At 41.1% G+C, this 19,537-nt stretch overlaps 1 protein-coding gene across 14 annotated transcripts in view; it reads right to left on the reverse strand.

Moving 5' to 3' along the window:
- Window positions 1-19,537, reverse strand: part of NCKAP5 (NCK associated protein 5) — a 950,566-nt gene that overhangs the window by 58,596 nt on the left and 872,433 nt on the right. For all 14 annotated transcript variants that reach the window (XM_034654439.1, XM_034654443.1, XM_034654438.1 and 11 more), the window contains 2 exons: window positions 5,338-5,652; window positions 2,486-2,622 (listed from right to left, as the gene is read on the reverse strand). In XM_034654439.1, coding sequence (XP_034510330.1) covers window positions 2,486-2,622; window positions 5,338-5,652 — 452 coding nt within the window. The remainder of the gene's footprint in view (window positions 1-2,485; window positions 2,623-5,337; window positions 5,653-19,537) is intronic.

Consider the following 19,537-nt stretch of genomic DNA (forward strand, 5'->3'; position numbering starts at 1 on the left):
ATATAATCCTCGAATCGACTGCAAGTTCATGGTTGAGGGACTCAGTCTCTCCTCTTGCTCACAGGTACACACAGCCTGAAACCTCTAGTCGTCACTGGTGTGGTGATAAGGCCCCGTCACGAATTGCTGAGTTGGTCAATGCTGTATAAACAGTTTCCCTCTTTGTGCACAGAATCAGAATACTAGATCTAGGATTGCAATTCTGTGTATAGAATTATAAAAGAATGTCTTTTAGGTTTGCAGGCTGCCCTTTAGAAGCTAGTATTCCACACCCATCCTAGACAGTTCAGGTACAGGTACAGAAGTATAGGGGATGGGACTCTAAAGTCTGTTTGGGAGGGTGTCATTCAGTTGGAAATTATAAAAACACATTTTAGGATGTAAACCCCCTTATCTGGAGTTATAAGTTCAAGCAGCTACTCATTCCTTTATTCCTTTATTCATTGACTCATTCATTCCCCCACTCAACAAATGTTTATTGAGTGCCTATTCTCTGCTAGGAGGAGTGTGAGGCTCTGCGGGTATGGAGCTCAGTAAGAGGGACCCTGCTAGTCCAGCAAGGGTGGTGTCCATGAAGGATGATGAGTCTCCAGGCTGGGGTGATGGGGGGCGCCATGTCTAGAGTTCTAGTATGGTCCCATTAACACTTTCTGTGGTAGGAGATGAATTTTTTCATCCCTCTGTTCAGCAAACACTAATGGAACCAGGCACTGTGCTGGGTGCTAGAAATGTAGGCTAACTCTTGCTTCCAAACTTCGCCCCCTGCAGTCAGCAAAGCAGGCTTCTAAGTTCCAAGCCATAGCAGTGACTCTTTCAAATCAGAGCAAGCTTTCCAGTGGGCAGAGCTGGGGCAGGATGATGAGGGAGAGAACCCCGGAGAGGGGTCTGTGCTGGTGGGCACGTACGCTGGGTGAGGAGTATCCTGCCATCACATGTAGCAGGACAGCTCTCACCTGGCCAGCATTCAGTTACTGTGGTTGTTGTTACTATTATTATTATTTTTACTTTCTTGGATTTGCCTGAACCCCTTTGCCATTGTTGCCACCTGTTGTTTTTGAACAATTTCCCCTCTGACTCTGGGTGTCTTTAGGGTTTTCTCAACTCTCCAGAACAAGCACAGAGTCCTTGGAACAGTGCTTCTCAAAGTATTTTCTGTGGCCCAGAAGCATCACCTGGAATTTGTCAAAACTGTTTGGACCTCAACTCATCAGTACCAAATCGGACACGGCTGCACGGATGTGTAGCCCTCCGGGTGGTTCCGATGGCCACTCACGTTTGGGAGCCACTGCTCTGGAGGAGTCGTAACATTTTTCCGTCTAAGCCATGCTGGAGTACACCGGTTTGCTCTTCTGCCTCTTAGGCTCGTGCCTCATAGAGCCGCCGTTCCAAGTGTCAGACATGGAATTCAGCGGGCTGAGTTCTAGTCCCGACTCCCGAGTGTGGACCCTGAACAGGGTCCAGCATCTCTCCAGAGCTGTGTTCTCTGTTGTAAGTTGAGGCTGTGGGCCCTGAGAATTTCTTTCCCTACTTGTCTATGACCCCATACTGAGGTGCTAAAGGCTGAAAGAAGGTTCGGTCTCGCTGGCTGTGGGGGACCCCAGATGTGGGCTAATCTGGGTATCTTCTCATCAGGGTTGGTAGAAACTCTAGAAGAGGTAGCAATGGGGGCTCCTAATGCCAGGACAGGAAGAAACAAAGGCAGCGGGAGTGAGAAGAGCTAAGGAAGGGCAGGGAAGCTCTGGGAACTGATCCATATGCTCTCCGGCCCACCCTTCTCACTGCCAGGTGCCAACAAAGAGCCTGAAGAGGGCCAGCCCCAGGACAAGTTGAGTAATAGTGGACAGGCTGAATATGGCCCAGGTAACTCGCTGGAAGGGGTAAATAGGAGAAAGCATAGGAGGGAATACCAAGTAACCCTGAGGAATGACAGAAATGTCCCTGTGCCCTGAGCAACTTCCTAGGTCCAATCGCATGTAAGGAGGCCTATGTGTGCCATCTCAAGGCGGACGAAGATCTCATAGCAAAAACGGTAGAGGATGAAGAGACGCAGGTCTCGTTGACACTGGCAAGGCATTTGACTACTTTGGGGTACAATTATACCTCCTTTACCTGTCTCCTAGGAACGAGGTAAAGGTTAAAGTAAGAATAACACGATGAACAAGTATTACTAAATCCTTCTCAGTGGTGCTCTGACGGCTTGGGAAAGTGAGTGCCCATTCTGTAACGTCTAATCTGGGCAAAGCACCCAGGCCTCAAGAATCTAGGGGCAGATCTGTGGAGGCATTTTAATTCCTCCCAACAACCCACGGTGTTCCTTCATAATGCAGGAAAGAAGGTGAGCCTTGGGCCTTAGTTTTTATTCACAGAGCCAAAGACAAATTTGATTCAAAAATTGACTCTGTCGTCGAAGTGTTTAAGGAGGTCATTTTTTACCATCAGGAGCAACAGGTGGAGAGTGTCCACCTCCTGTCAGCCTCCCCCTTACCTGGGTCTCAGCTGTGGGGTCTTCACCCCGCCAGTCTGGAAGCTGCTCACTTGTGATTGTGTTTTCAGGATATTCAAATGACGAGCAGGTCTGAGGCCTTGGTTCTGCTTCGTTCTGCTTTTGGGAATTGATTTTTCCTAAACAAGAGAATGTATAGGAAATCACAATCTGCTTCCTTCAACTCTTTACAAGTTTAGGAAGGGAAGGCAGGGAGACATTCAGAAATAATAAAAAAGGTCCAAATACGGTCAAAGCTGGGTATCCCAACATCCTGTCCCCTGTAAACATCACTGTGTAGTCACGTGTCTCTATCGAGGATGTCCATCTTGGAGAGCTGAAGGCAAACTTTTCCACAAAACGTTGACAGACTTTTCATGTTAGGAAGGGATCAGTGAGCAAACCCTTTGGGAAACATTGATTACTCTCAAACAGTGTTAATCATCAAATAATAAACAGGTTTCCTTTTGGGAGCACTTCCCAGAGCCTTCATTGCGCTCTTGAAAATCGTCAGAATGTCCAAAGAGAGGATTTGAATTGGAAGCCCTAAATTCTGAAGACAATACTATAAATCTAGAGAGAAGTCTTTTCCAGGTCTTTTTTTGAGGATTCCTATTTAGAGAATAAGTATATTCTGAGAATGCTGGGTTGCCTGATTTCAAAAGCAGACCTTTCCCCCATGCTTCTTTTGAGTTTAACTTGTGATAATAAAGTGAAAAATTAAAAAAAAAAAAAAGTCCTTCCCAAACATACTTGGGCAGGGAACGCTTATTTTCCTAGAATTCCCATTAGGTCATTCCAGTGCACTGTGAATGTGCCCTCGGCAACTGTGCTCTTAAAGATCTTGCAGGGCAGCACTCATGAGCTTTTCTGTGCATACGCATCAGCTCAGCTTTTGTTAAATTGCAGCGTCTGAATCAGGAGGTCCAGAGTGTGGGTCCAAGATTCTGCATTTCCGAAAAGCTCCAGGGCGATCCTGATGATGCCAGCCTATGGATCACACTTTGAGCAGTAAGGGTGTAATTAGCTGGGAACGATTAAAGAAAGTTCCCCCATTACCCTTAATAGTAGATTGACCTGCAGAGTGAATTCCTTCCTCATGCCAGAAAGGAGAATGGCGGTTATCTTCCTCCAGCCTCAGTGATTACCAACAGGACATGCTGTGAGAGCCTCTCAGTAGCATTTTGCTTGTGAGCAGAAGCGAAGTCACTGTATTTTCATCAGCACTGTGAGACTTGTACAGTTACTTCTATTTTTGATTATGCGGATAAGTGAAAAACCAATTGAAATACACGCATGAAACAGGAAGGGACTCCTTGAAGCGGGAATAACCTCACTTTCCTTTTTGTTCCAGCCAGTCCTCCATTCCCTGATTTTTCAAGTGAGTCGCCAATGGCCACAGAGAAAAGAGCAGCCTTAGAAAGGCGGGCCTGCCTCTGGACCACAGTGTCACCATCATTTGGTAGACAAGAAGGTGCGGGGGGGGGGGGGACACAAAAATACCCGGGGGTTCTGTTGACCTCACTCTCTACCATATACTCCTTTTTTTTTTTTTTTATAACCCTTCATGACAATTTAATTAAGACACAAACCTCCAAAAACCAGCACGGTGAATATTAGCAGCAAGATCAGAACAATCTCCTTCCAATCCCCTTCTTATGAAACAATTTGAGGCTTGTGGTTTCTATTCAATTTGTTATAATGACAGTGTTTAATCATGAAGTCTACTCGGCAGCCCGCCGCTGAATTGAGGTCACGCATGTGACTATTCAAGCATGGGGCACATAATCTATAACTAAGATTTCGCCCCTGAATCTCTGGAGGCTGTGTCATTAATTAACAATGCACTTATTTAAAAAATAATATGCATTACAGACTTCTAAAATGTAGCCTTGGCTTGGAATGAGCAGAAGTTTGTGATGAAACATTCATGGTAGTTGGCATTGTTGTATGAAGAACTCAGCCATGGGAATAGCTCAATCACATTTATTCGAAGATATTTAATTAAAAGTCTTCTTTTCTAATTTCTCAAAAGCCGACAGTATAATTTCTACTTGTGGCTCCTTTCTAGTCATCAAATCATAAAAGAGAGTCTTTAGAGTTCTAGTTCAGATACTTATGCATGTCATAAATGCAACATAAGCTGTTCAAGTTAAAAATTATCTGGCGTCATCCTGCCCTGCAATAAATATTTTTAATCTTGAGGGAACAATGAAAAAACTCTGACCCTTACCCTGGTCCTATCTTTAATCACAGAAGCTTGTTTTCAGTTGACTGTGACGAAGGGTGGTGTGTCTCAGCGAGGAGGCTCATTCCACTCTGTTGCATTTAATGCACCATCTACCGCTGATAGATCAAACTAAGTTTTTTTATAGTTCAACATATAAATATATTTGAGCAGGATAGCACTATGTCAGAAGACATACATTTCTGGTTAGGGGGCAAACAATATTTCAGCTAAATTTATGTCTCAGGCCTAAACTGGTCTCTATTCAGAGTTAGGTTTTAAAAGATAAAATCCTATGTGTAGGTTGTGTGTGTGTTATTTTTTTTCTTCATCAGTTTGTATGTCCATACATAGACCTGGGCTTATGCGCTTGTTTCCTTTACGTGTGTGTATATCCCATACCGTAATACTAAGAGCAGATGATGTTTAACACATGTCTTTTTACTTTTTGTTTGAAGATATACAGGGATTTTCACTCCTCCACATTCCCATCAGGCAGAGGTCACTGACTGACCTCCTGGTGGAAATCTTTTCTGTTGCCTGTTTTCCATTTTTTTTTTTTTTTGGTCAGCAAATGCATTATTTTGGTGTGGAAGCAATCTAATTTGGAAGGTCATAGGCATTTTACCTGAGGAGGCTGGTTTAGGGAGTCGGCTTTCAAGAGGTCGCATCCCCCGGGCCGTCATGATGGGGTCAGATGTGGAATGAGCAATGGCGTTATCTGCAGAGGCTTGGCTGTCCTCAGAGGAAGGCACTTCTCGTTCAAGGGTCTGAGCTCTGATAGACGAAGCTGAACAAAGTGCTGGCTGGAGAGACAGGATGGGCTCCGTGTCTTCTGGGGAGTCTGGGTGGCATATGTACCGCCCGGTGGAGCGATTTCCTGAGTCTGGGAGTGGAAAGGTTCCAATCCCACTGTCCAGTGTCCTCATCAGGCAGTTGGATTCTAGACAAAATAACATAGTGAGGATTAGAAAAGGCTCACATAAAAGGATAAAAGGATCGTGAGCATTTGTATCTGATCTGGAGGAAGGGGGAGATCTAGAAGGAAGAAAGACTATTAATGGGGTAGTAAATTTCCAGTGAATGGTATCAAACAGACATTTAGTTGAACATAGAAATATTCCCTTCACATAATATGAGGTGAGACAGCCAGCCATTACTGGCATTAAGGGTCACAGGTACTTAGAGCCTGGATGGCTCTCTAGAGTTATCACAGAAAAAAACCAGTCATTAGAGACCAGAGATTATTTTTGGTCACCTTTATTTCAATTGGGAATCATATGATTTCAATTGGGAATCGTATGACTTCAACCAATTAGGTGAAATTTATTAACCGAAATACGATGAGTAATGAGCACACATAACCCATTGAAGTGATGTCCTAACAAAGGTAATTATGCATCTCTTACATGAATTATCATCCGCTTGACAGTTAACTAAGTCTCTGGCCTCTCAATTTAACTGCGAGGGCAAGTAATTCACACGATGTAAGGGTCATCCCAAAAGGTACCTTACCCATGACACTACCACTTTCTCATGTGGGCTTCATTTGACCCACCTGCCATTTGAAGTCAGCTTATTGAGAAGACTACAGAGTCACTGCTTGTCTTTCCCTCTCACTTCACACAGTGACACAACCCATCAGTACCTGTTGGATTTCTTGTCACTCCCAGAGATCCCTAAAACTATTACTCCCTAAAACAAATTGAGTTGATTTCACCACACATGTGTAACATATTCTGCTCTGTCTCATCTTTAAGAAGTTTTAGGTACAGACAAAAATACCATATCTCCAAAAAATTACTGCATATTCGATTTCTGAAATGGTGGTATGGTTTATCCAAGCCAATGAGACAACTTTCAAGATCTGCTTGTCACCCCCAAAGTCTCCTGTTTATATGATAATCCTAAAATAAAACATCCTTAGTAAAGTTAGTTCTAAGACTAAGTAAGACTTAGTTCCTATTGGGCATGGTGGCAAATATAACAGAATACGGCATAATCTTTGCATCAAGAGGCTCAACAGCTAACATTTTAGTGGTGCTTTATGCAACAATGGCTTGGAAAGTGGGAACTGCCAATAACTATTGTACGAACCCCGACATAGGATTCTTAACCTCTGGAGGTCTCAGTTTCCTTATGGGATAGCTGTGAGGATAAAAATATGTTCGCCATCCAATCTCTAGAATTTAGAACGCTACGGAGCATACTGTGAAAGATAGCTGAAAGAGTTAAATAATGAACAGTGACATATGCAGAACGTTTAGCGTATTTATCAGATATTAGCATGTACCTGGTAGGTGGATAGTTTATCCATCAGTGCCTTCCTTACACAATCTCATTTGATGCTGAGCCATTAGTATCAGAATTCCCGAACGTGTCCATTCCCTACCCTCTTCCTCAAAGCCTCTTAGCTGCAAGTGAGTAGCAAAATTCTGGGAATTTCCTAACACTAAGGAAAAAAAAGGGGGGGGTAGGGCTGCGGACAGACTTTGCTGTTACAGGTTCTAGTAGGTTTGGTGCTCGTTTTGGAGGCACTAGGGAGACGAAGTCCCTATCAAAGAAGAAGCTTCCATTTTCAAAGGGATTATTTAGTGGGAAGATGCAGATAGCCTCTCTCTCATTTGGCCGCTTCATACACCACGGGATCTCAGACACTGGTCAGGGACTGCCAGGGCCCTGATTCCTATGGTGATGGCCTGAGAGGGGCTTTTCTTTTTCAGGGTCACTAGGGCTAAGCCTTAGCCCCATTCATCTCAAGGCCTCCACCTGGCCAGCTTTACTCTCAACCAGCTTCAAAGACTGTTCATTATCTTCTCCCTTCATTTCCTCTTTAGTTAAGGGGACCTGATTGTTACAGAAGGGCCTTTTTGAGAAAGGAGCAGCTGTTTGCATGGGGAGGCATGGCTAGAAGAGTTCCAAGCAAAGACCCTACTATTCAGAACTCAAGGTCTTTTCTTCATTTTAGCCTAGAAATACAAAACCCCTCCGAGTTAGCGTGTCCGTGTGTTGTATTTGGAGCAATTCTAAGAGGCCCAAACACTTCGGTCTCACACAGGAGCAAGTGGGTCTTCTTCAGAAAGTCCCAGTGTTTGGCAGCAGGAAGTGGACTCCCAGGCTGTAACCGCTGAGATGTGTCAGTCCCCACACGCCCCAGGCTGCCTCGTGACAGCTTACTCCCAGCACCTTCAGAAATGCGTAGCCCTGACCTAAAGCATGCTCAGCAGGATGAGACATGGAGGGCTCTTTTCCTTTTGCGGACTTGAATCATCAAGTTTGGCTGCTTATTGCAGCCACTAGGACTTCACTCCTTTCTTGGCGTCCCGTCTTCACCTTAGCAAACGTAACAGGAAACAACTATCATCCACCATCTACGAATGAGGAATCCTAGCTCGAAAGGGTTAAGTAACTTGCCCAAGGCCATGCACTAGAGAGCTCGGATTTGAATCCAGTCAGGTGTAAATAAGAAAGACCAGGCTTTTAACCATCAAGCTATCCTGAGCCTTCCCAAAAGTACAGATAAATCCAGAAATGGGGTTCACTCAGTTAACAGCCATTGAGGCAGTGCTGTGAGCAGAAATCTCACAGAATGGCCCCCCTGTCCCGCTCCTAGGCAAAGCTCTCAGCTTCTCCTCTGGAATTGGAGCAGGCACCTGAATTCTAGCTGGTTCCCACACTGCCCATCCGGAGGTGTGAGCCTACTGTTAACGTTCCCTGTATTTACAGGTTGCTGCCCCCGTGCAGGACGCCTGCACACCCTGATCTGCATGGTTTCTGAGGACATTGATTGCTCAGTAACTCTTCCCTCTGCTTTCTCCAATTGTATCCATAGACTTCCATGCCAAGGTTTTTCTGGCATTAATCGCAGCTCTCTGGACTAGACGATAGGCATTGCCTCCAAGGGCAGTTTTTCTGGCTTTGTCTAAGAACCCTCTCTCCTCCAAGTATTTGATGGCTCAGAGAGCGCTGAATCCAGTCCCCTCAAATGAAGACTCAAAAAGCAAAATGAGATCCTTGGCTGCGTTTTCAGTGATTTTCTGGGGAAAAGCCCCAGCCACCAAGGCCCGTGTGTGCTCACCTGGTCTAAAACACGAAGCAGGAAATAGGGCGAGGAGAGGTCTGGGGTAGGAAAAATGATGAAGGCAAAGTACAGTATACACTCCTGAAAATACCAACTGGTTTCTGACCATTAAATTATTTTCTTTCTCCCTTTTTCCTTTTATAATATTGTTGTACCAGAATCTATAAAACAGGACTTTTGGTATTCCTGAGTTCTTAGATTCCCTGAGAACCGTGTGCTCTGACACTAAACTCACAGACCACCTGCTATTAAAGCCATTTTTTATTTCTATAAATTACAGGTGCCAAATGTAGTGAATTTGAAGAACTCATTTGTAAGTACCTATGAAATGAGATGTAGACAGTCAGGGATTCAGGTGCCATATGCCAAGTTTCACCCTCAAGCGAATTTCTCCAGAATGCATAAACCTTTGGAAATGGAGTTTATATTGAAAATGCTGACACCTTCTTTATGTAGTTTCTTTAAGGTGCCGTAAGTTGCTCACAGTTCATAAAAATACTGTAACCTGAAAAAATGTTAGATATTGTACTTCTGAAGCCAGTTTTTTATTTCCTCAGAGAATTGTAAGAACTCCCAAAGTAATTAAATGGCTGTGATAGGAACAAAGTTCAAAGTGGCAAGCTGACCTTGCATCTCGAATGAGTTGACAGTCTTGATCTCAACAAGAATAAGTTCACGTTTGTGGCCGTGTGAACAGCTGCCAACAGGGCCTTGCTAATGAGTTCAAGGGTTGGGTCTCTGGATGGACCAGTGCATTTCATTCTTCCAAGGTCACCAATCGCAAATCTGACCCTGGTCAGTCCTCCCACCTACTTCTCATTGTCCCATTTGCTTTCTCTCTCTCTCTCAGTCTCTCAAGGTTATGTTCTCTCACTTATTGGCATCTACAAGCTCTAGATGTTTCATAGGATGAGTCACATTGGTGCTTCCCAGAGTCATGGCACACAGAGCAAATATGTAGCTCACTGAGGAAAACACTGGCTACTTGAGACCTGAGGGCTCCACATCTCAGCACCCCTGGTATCCATTCTGGGCATCCGCAGCAGAATGGCAGGGAATTTCTTGCTTACAGGACAGACTTAGGATCTTTTTTACTCACACTTCAAACGCATTACTTTGCAGATCTCAGGCAGGCAAGGAGATGGATATCTTTATGGTCTCTTAGCACCTGATACAGAAATTTCTAGGCCCTCCTTTTTTGGGAAAAATCTCAGAGTGCTTGGATTAGGAATATTGTCTGGCATCGAAGCTTCAGTAGAGAGGGAAGTTACCGTACCTGAGAGGGAGAAGAGCCACCCAGAGTGGGTGGGTAGCCAAAAAGGGTGAGGTTCTGCATGGGATGGTGGCAGAGAAGAAGTTCTGGAGAAACATTCCCAATGGGGATTTATCAACTCTTAACTTAGGGTACACAGTATAAAAATTCCCACTCAGTTCGCCAACAAACATTAGCACTTATGCTCCCTGTACCAGGGGTCTTGGCAGGTGGTTTTAGTTTTCTCCTCTGAAAATTAGATCATACAGCCTTCATCATGCGGGTGCTCTGAGGACTAGACACATAGCCCCTAGTAAACATAGCACGATGCCTGGAACAGGCACACAGCTATCATTCAGAAAATAGCACACTTCTCTAAACAAATATTATTAGACTGTAAGCATCCTGGGGGCAGACTGGTTTTTATTTATCTCCTCAATATTTCCACATAAGTCCATTCCTGATTCTACATTGTCCTTTTTCAACAACATGGTGATTAGGTGCCGACAGAGCTGATAACAACTCCAGGCTGATCGACTAACTGATTTACTCTCCATCACCAGTGCTCCGCACAGTGCCTGACACATAGTCAGTTCTTGCTGAGTGTATGAAAAGAACAGGTGGAGAAAAAGCAGCTCTAGTCTTTAGAAAATGCTTCCTGAAATTAAGGTGAATATGAAGCTTTCCTTTTGAAACCCCAATCTGCTGTCTTTTGTTCTGACTCTGGCAACAAAAGAAAATAGCTGACTTCCTTCTTCGGTAGAGCTATTTTTCACATACGCTCAGACTTCGTTAATTCAGATAGCCAGAGGGATAAGATCATTCAGAATTACTGAATATTTTAAAGACCAATTTCTTAATACTTCCAAGTCCTTAGAGCAAGGGTCTGTGACCAAGACGAAGGACAACTCCTGAAATGGTGTTTTGTTGTCTTTCTCAGTCTCCCTGCCCATCCCCTTCCTGCAAAGCATCGCTAGACCGCAAGGTCTCAGGTCTAGAAGCCAGAGGGCCACCATCACCCTGGCCCCAATCCCCAGGGATTCTTGATGCCGTGCTGAGTGCTGGTGTCCCCAGTGAACATCAGTGCCCATAGTATTAGAAGAACTAAGCTCTTACAGCGTCCGGTTCCTGGGGACCATTTGTAGTGAGTAAATGAGATTATTCGGTAACATCTTAGAAGGATTTACGCAAAACAGTGAGTTTCTCTCTTTTAAAACAACTTGTTCTCTCAAGTGGATTGTTCCAAACTTGTTTTATACTCTTTCTTCAGACAGTACTGTTATCTTTAAAAATAGCTGCGGGGGGAAAGTTTATTTCCAGCACTGTCTCAGTTAATAAAAATTTCCAAGTTGGTGGAATCTGNCTCAAGTGGATTGTTCCAAACTTGTTTTATACTCTTTCTTCAGACAGTACTGTTATCTTTAAAAATAGCTGCAGGGGGGAAAGTTTATTTCCAGCACTGTCTCAGTTAATAAAAATTTCCAAGTTGGTGGAATCTGAAATAGCAAGGATTTTTGAGTGTTTGGAAAGTGCTGCTAATTTTCCCCTAGGCCTTCTCTTCTATGGATTAAAGTACCTCAAACTTTTTCTCACAGATCCTACCGCACAAATCCGTGATCGCTTGAGTTTGCAAACCCAAACTCCTGGTAGCGTTAATGTATTTGTCCAAAGAGATTACGGGATAGGAGAGGCTTGAGAAAACCTGACTTGAGTTCTAAGAAGGAAGTGAAAAAAGAACAGGTGTCGGAGTTGGAAAGACAGGCTTGAAGACTCACGTGGTTACCTGCTGGCTGTGTGACAACAGGGTTTGGAAACTATTCTAAGCATGTACAATGACAGCTCATTTGTAATAAGCCTGGCACAGTGCTCACGACAAAGCAGGGGCTCAATAAGTTTTCACAAGTGGTTGTCAGGGAAAGGTGGGGGCCGCTAACATACACTGTCATGGAACCCAAGGCAAACCAAACATCCGTCTGGTTAGTATTCTCTTTCAGCACCTGGGTCTATTTTACTGAAAACTACCTTGCGGTTATTTCCTAAGCAACTACCTTTTGGCAACCATTTCTTCGGGGGTTAGCTGATCGCCATCATCAATAAGCAATTGTGAATACAGAGCAAAGTACTTGGAGTTGGTGGCAAGCTGCCTCATGCAGAGAAAAGATGGAATCCATTCTCTCAAGAAATCCATTTTGGAGTTGGCACCCTGAAAAGCTTTTTAAAAAGCCTAAATGAATGATGTTTACTGATGTTCCTTCGCTCACAGACTTATTGCATTCTCGGGGAACATTTGCAAATTAATAAGCCATCATTTTCAGTTAGCAAAGGTTCAGCTCATCTATCCTAAAAAGTTGTACTTGCTCCTGTGCAATGATCTGCCCTGTCTTAGAGGTTCAAACAAACTACTTTAGTAACCATGGATTTTTTTTTTCCCTCTTCAACACTAATAAATCCTAGGAAAAGAGAACATTTTAAAATCCAAATGTTTTTTTTTTACCTCAGTCATTTTCATCACATCTATAAGTTTCAGCCAATAAATGCGAGGACCCAATATGATTCACCAGCCAGAAAGGGTGTTTGTATGGGTGTTAAAGATCCATGCCATATTACTAATTGGCATGCTTTCTTCTAATGCAAGTGGTCATGTAAATAAGTCTTTGTATGACTTCTCTCCAGGTTCCTAAACATCTTTAAGCTACGTGTGGTATTGGCACCAGAAACTTAAACCACAGATGGGAGAACAGATCTCTTTATTTGCACATCCTTCTCTTCATCTGTACGGCTGAAACAAGCTAAAAAAAATAAGCCTGTTGCCAAAGCCACATCAATTACATGTAGGTTATACATTCTAAGTTTACTCCGTGGCTTTCTCAAAGTAGTAAAAAACGACTATATTGGCTATTTATTCACAACCACTGGGTACCTTTGGCTGTGGCATTAAGATGACCTTCTGGAAGAGTAAATTCAATCTGATGGCTTGGAATGCATGAGAATACTCAGCCTTTGAATTCCAAGTGGATTTAAGCTTTCTGAGACTTGAAAAGTGTATAGAAGAATGTAAATTTGTTTTCCGGTCCCCTGTGCTCCCTTTGATATAAAGGAAGACCTGGATATTGGGGGTCTGGTACACTGCTACACAGAGAGTGAATATGAGAAAATCATAGGGAATTAACATGACAAAAAATCAAAGGGAAAAACCAGACCATGAAATTCCTTTGTAAAGATGAAGGACAGGTTATTTAAACCGATATAAAAGATGTGCCACCTTAGGCTGTGTTGGTATCTGGTAAACAATACCCCACATCTGATAGTAGCATCACATAAAACATTGTGCTGGGATGTGATTTAGGGATCTAAGCTGGAAAAGGTGAGAAATGCGTGTCAAACGCCCATGTAGACCATGAATTCATAGACATACTTCTTGTTTTTATTTACATATCCCGCTGGTAAAACCAAGGGGGTTAAAAGTCCTCAAGTTTGCTGTACGATGTGTTTCTTCCTGTCAATGATGCTGAAACAACCTCTTCTAAGATTTTGAGGGTGGCTTTTGGTCTAGAATTTTGGGATTCGTTATGCAAGTTGCTGAACCCTTTTTGATTTTACAAATGTTAATAATTATCTCTATTCTCTTATCCCTCCAGACTGAAACATCTTGAGATCTTCACATAACTCCTTCGTGTCACGCTATGCCACTATGCTTGTCATGTGAGACAATGCCAGCCTTGCATGCAGTCTTTACTGTGGTACAGAAGAGTAGTCTAACGTGGCCAGTGTAGTTTAATAGCCAGCGCTCGTTCAAACTGCTCAGCTGATCTAGGAACAGACCTGGATCCCAGGTTTGGATTCCAAACATCCTATTTTGGGAGCTGTCGCTTTAGGTCAAAGAGTCCTTGATGATGAACACGCACACAGATCCCTCCCAACCCCCCACAAAGCAATGACTACCCTTTGACTACTTTCCTATCCATACGTCGTCTTGTCTTTTTTACTTTGATATTTTTCTAACTTAAACAACAAGACAAAACACAACACTGTACTCCCATTAGCAAAACTTGCTAGACTCCCATAAAAATGTAGAATCACAATGGCTCCAGCCCTGATCTATGATCACCCTTTTTCTATGTGAAGAAATGTCAGCTTATCTTTCCGTCTTGTTTCCTGTTATCCTTGTTCATTTTCTATCCATGACAAAATTACTCCATCCTCAACTTTTTTCCTCCCAATCTAATTATAATTTAGCTATTTGTTTGTATCTTCTTTCCAAATACTTTGGGCTGGTGCTTATGAAAGACACGTTAAAGATCTAAACAAATGATGTTTACTGATTCTCCTCTGTTCACAGACTTATGACATTCTGAGATTACATTCCCAAATTAGTAAGTCATGATTTCCCCTTAGAGAAAGTACAGCATGTCTGTCCCAAAAGGTTATCCGTGTATCTGTTCAATGATCTACCTTCTCTCATGCATCCACTCCATCTCTGTCTGTCCTGCCAAAAGGAAGTTAAACAATTATCTAGTGAATCTGATAGACATAGATGGCTATTACGTGTAATCTTGTCCCTCTAAATCTTTTTTACTCTATATCAGGTTTTCTGAATTGTATGGACTACTGCATCTTCTCTCCATTTCACCTGCCTGGATAACATCTGCTTTGATAAAGCAACTGAGGGAGGGAGGAAAGAAAATAAATTGGGGGTAAGGTGCTGCAGGAAGAGATTCAAAACAGCTTGATTTGGCAAGAAGTGTATAAAAACAGAGAAGCGTGGGGAGTTTCAGATGTATCAACTTAGCAACAGACAAAAATTTATTAGGATGTTTACAATACATCCTACGTATTATTATCCTAACTTTTTTATATTAAATTTTTACATGCTCTAAAATTTCAAATTATTTTTGTTTGTTCATATTACTGAAGTTATAGCTATTTAATGAAAGTCTCCAGAAAGATAAAAATCTAAAGTTCATAGGTGTTCTTCTCCATTTGTCTCTATATTTAATCAGTCTCAATGATGTTTTAAAATTACATGCAACAAAGCAGAAAGCCCCAGTCTTCATACCCCTAAGCTTTTTCTTCTTCTTTTTTTCCTTCCAATATCCACTCTAACATGCCTTACTTGCTTGGTTCAGGATTTTAATTATTATAAGGTAATCTATTTTAAGTGACTATTTAAGGATCATATATTTTTCTTTTATGTGACTGCAGCTGAAATGTGGGTGAAGAGGAGGCTGAAGTTGATGTGAGCCTATCTTTCCATTTCAGCTGCTACTCTCCACTCACCAATATTCCATGGTTGTCTCTACAGGGAGATAATAGAGAAGTAATGAAATCCAACAGACCAGTGGATATGGTTATAGGTAAAAATACAGAGAGATTTTTGCTTCTGTCCATTAAGGATTAACTGCAACACAAATACACCTACTCTGTTAAACACTGTTTTCAGATATTGGACAGTAGGCAGCATAGAACTTGACCTCAGAGTCATGGGAAACAAATGAGGTGAGCCCTACCGCCTCCCCTGCCACCTTCTGATGACAGTTTCCAGACTGAAACACAGCGAGAAGGGACACGGAGCCTGCGGATCCTGTTGAATTGAAGAGATAAACAGATGCGTGTGTGTTTGTGGGGTAGGGTGGGGTGGGTATCAAGGTTGCTAGAATTGGCAGGGCTGTATATTGGAAAGAAAAGATAATAGCAGAGGTGTGCCTATTGTTTTTGGCTATATACTGATCTGAACATGCATGAGGTAAAATTCATGATATCAGAGAAACAATTGCTATGAAGCACTAAATTAAATAATTTCTTGAGCTCACGTAGGCTGAAAGTAGTTTTTTCCCACCATTCAGGGAGGTTAGGCTTTCTAATATGTGGACTATAGGGTGGAGTTCTAAGAAGGGTCAAACCTTAGTAAGGAGGCTAAATTACAACTAGAATAAGGCTTCCCTGAACTTGTCAGAACAAAACTTAAGAGTAAGCCTCGAAAAAATAAAACTAATATGCAAATACTTTAAAAGCACCCTAGAACAAAGTCCAAAATTTTTTATGGGAACACTGAAATCTAGCACTCAACAACATGGAATTTATAATCTCTGACATCCAGTCAGAAAGCACTAGGCATGCAAAAAACCAGGAAAATATGATTCATCTTCAGGAGCAAAATCAGTCAAGAGAAACAGAAGTAACGAGAAATAATAAAATTATAACAAAGAACCTTAAAATACGGTAGATATTGGGGCATCTGGGTGACTCAGTTGGTTAAGCGACTGCTTTTGGCTCAGGTCATGATCTCAGGGTCCTGGGATCGAGTCCCACATCTGGCTCCCTGCTCAACGGGGAGTCTGCTTCTCCCTCTGTATCTCATCCCTGGCTTGTGCTCTCTCTCTCGGTCATTCTCTCTCAAATAAATAAATAAAATCTTTAAAAAAATATTGTAGATATTATAAATATGTACAAAGATAGAAAGTAAGACTTGAACTTAATTAAGAGATATTAGAATAACAAAATACCCACATGAATATCATAGACAGGAAAAGAGCCTATTTAAATGGAAAGAAACCACACTGTATAGGATTAATAATGGATTGGCAGGGATATCAGATAATAGGTCAGCAGAAATATCACATATAGCAGGAAAAAACAGTGAATTGAAGACATAAGGATATAAATGATCCAAAATAAAGTATATAGAGAAAAAAGACTTAAAGGAATAAACAGAGCATCAGTGACCTTCGAGTCAATATGAAATAGTTTAAATATGTGTAATTGGAGCTTCAGAAGAAAAAAAGAAAGAAAAATTATGTGACAGAATAACCAAAAATGTACCATATTGATAAAAATTATAACCCCAAATCTAAGAGACTCATTGAATTCCAACCAGAACCAACATGGAAAAAACACACTAAGGCACATCATAATTAAGTTGCTAAATATCAATGATAGAGACAAATCTTAAAAGCAACTGACAATAGGACGCCTGGGTGGCTCAGTCAGTTAAGTGGCTGCCTTCAGCTCAGGTCATGATCTCAGGGTCCTGGGATCAAGTCCCACATTGGGCTCCTTGCTCAGCAGGGAGCATGAATCTCCCTCTGCCTGCAGCTTCTCCTGCTTGTACTTTCTCTCTGTGTCAGATAAATAAAATAAAATCTTAAAAAAAAAAAAAGCAACTGAGAATAAAGATACTTTACAGAAGAACAACAACGAAACTGACATCAGACTTCATGTCAGACACTACATAATCCAGAAGATAGTAGATAAACATCTTTAAAGTGCTGAGTGGAAAATAAAAACCAAAACCTATTAACCTTATAAAATTAATTTCAATTAAGCAACTTTTCAATTATTTTAAAAATCAAAGAAAAAAGAAATACTTTTAAAACAAACAAGAACTGAGGGGTGCCTTGATGGCTCAGTTAAGTGGCTGACTCTTGATTTTGGCTTATGTCATGATCTCAGGGTTCTGAGATCGAGCTCCGCATAAGGCTCCTCACTCAGTGGGGAGTCTGCTTGAGGGTTCTGTCTCTCTCTCTCTCCCTCTACCCCTCCCTCTGCTCATGCTCTCTCTCTCTCCCTCAAATAAATGAACCTTAAAAAAAAAAAAAGAACTGAGAGAACTTATTGCCAGAGGAGTTTTAGTGTAAGAAATATTAAGTATATTTTCACAGGCAGATAGAAAATGGGTATCAGGTAGAAATATAGATGTAAAGTAAAGAGCACCAGAAATGGTAAATATAGGTTATAATATAAAATATATTTCTATTTTTTAATCTTTTTAAAAATAAGTAACTAAAGCAAATGCAAGAGTATACTGCAAGGTTTCTCACATAGGCAGACATAAAATATAACAATAGTATAAAGGATGGGAGAGGTTATATGAAAGTAATCTGTCATTATCTAAGATAGATAGTGCTAAAGTAAAGAGGTAATTAGACTACATTTAAACATTAGATCAATCACTAGGGGTACAGCTAATACTCTGCAAGTGGAGATAAAGGGGAATCATAAAAAATAATTCAAAATGCAGAAAAAAGGCAAAAATATGAAATAGAGAGGGGATAAGTAGAAAGTTACATATTGGGATGGGAGATTTAAGCCCAACCATTTAGATAATTACATTAAATGTAAATGCTTAAACATGTCAATTAGAAGGCTGAATTTCTCAGATTTGATTACAAAAAAAAAAAGCAATTACATGCTGTTTATGAGAAACCCATTTTAAATATGTTCATGGATCAGAAGATTCAATATTATTCGATTCTCTCCAAGTTGATTTATAACCCATGCGATCCTAATCAAAACACTACCAGTCTTTCTTATAGACATTGACAAACTGATTCTATGAGTATTTGAGAAGTACAAACATTTTTTAAAAAATGAAACAATGTCAGGACTGATGTTATGTAAATTGTACTCGGTTATACACTAATCAAGAGAATGTGGTATTGGATAAGGATTTTCATATAGTTCAGTGGAAAAGAACAGACATTCCAGAAATAGACTCACATATATATCGTCACTTGTCAAAGTTGATAAGATAATTTAATGCGGGAAAGATAATGTTTGGACAAAAGGTACTAGAAACATTGAATATTCTTATGGAGAATAATGAACCTCACCTCTTTCTTCAAACTGTATACAAAAACTAATGCACAGACTAAAACATAAGAGCTAAAATTGTAAAAATTCTAGAAGAAAACAGAGATTATCTCTGCCTTTGATTAGGTAACAGTTTCTTAAATAGAGCTCAAAAGCAAAAACCATAAAAGAAAAAAAATGGTACATTAGATGATAAAAAAAAAACCTTCCTCTTCAAAGACACTACAAAGAAAATTAAAAGGCAAATGACAAGCTGCAAGAAAACAGCAAAAAGTATATCTAAGAAAGGGTTTGGATCCAGAATAAAAATAACTCATAACTCAATAATAACAGAAAAAGCAGTTCAGTACAAAATTGAGCAAAAGTTTGAATGCCTATGTCACCAAAGTAGGCATGTGGATGTCAAATAAACATAGGAAAGGATGTCCAACATCATCAGTCATTAGGGGGATGCAAATTAAAATCACAGTGAGATACCCTTACACTTCCATAAAAATGGCTAAAACTAATAAATGTTGATGAGAATGTGAAGCAAGAACTCTCCTACATTGGTCATAGGATCACAGAATGGTAAAGCCACTTCGGAAAACAGTTCGATAGTTTCTTGTAAAGTTAAACATACACTCATCATGTGACCCAGAAATAACACACTTGCCCAAGAGAAAAGAATATATACGTCCACCCAAAGATTCCTACACAAATGTTAAGAGCAGCTTTGTGCATCATAGGTCAAACTAGAAATGACTAAAATGTTCATTGGCTAGTGACTAAATAAACAGATTATGGTATATTCAGACAATGAAATACCAATTGGTAATGAACAGAAACAAAAACACAACTGTGAATACATATAATGTGGATGTTTCTCAAAAGCATTTGCACTAATTAAAAGAGGCAAACCCCAAA

The sequence above is a fragment of the Ailuropoda melanoleuca genome, chromosome 2 (assembly GCF_002007445.2).
Source record: "Ailuropoda melanoleuca isolate Jingjing chromosome 2, ASM200744v2, whole genome shotgun sequence".
Lineage (NCBI taxonomy): Eukaryota > Metazoa > Chordata > Mammalia > Carnivora > Ursidae > Ailuropoda > Ailuropoda melanoleuca.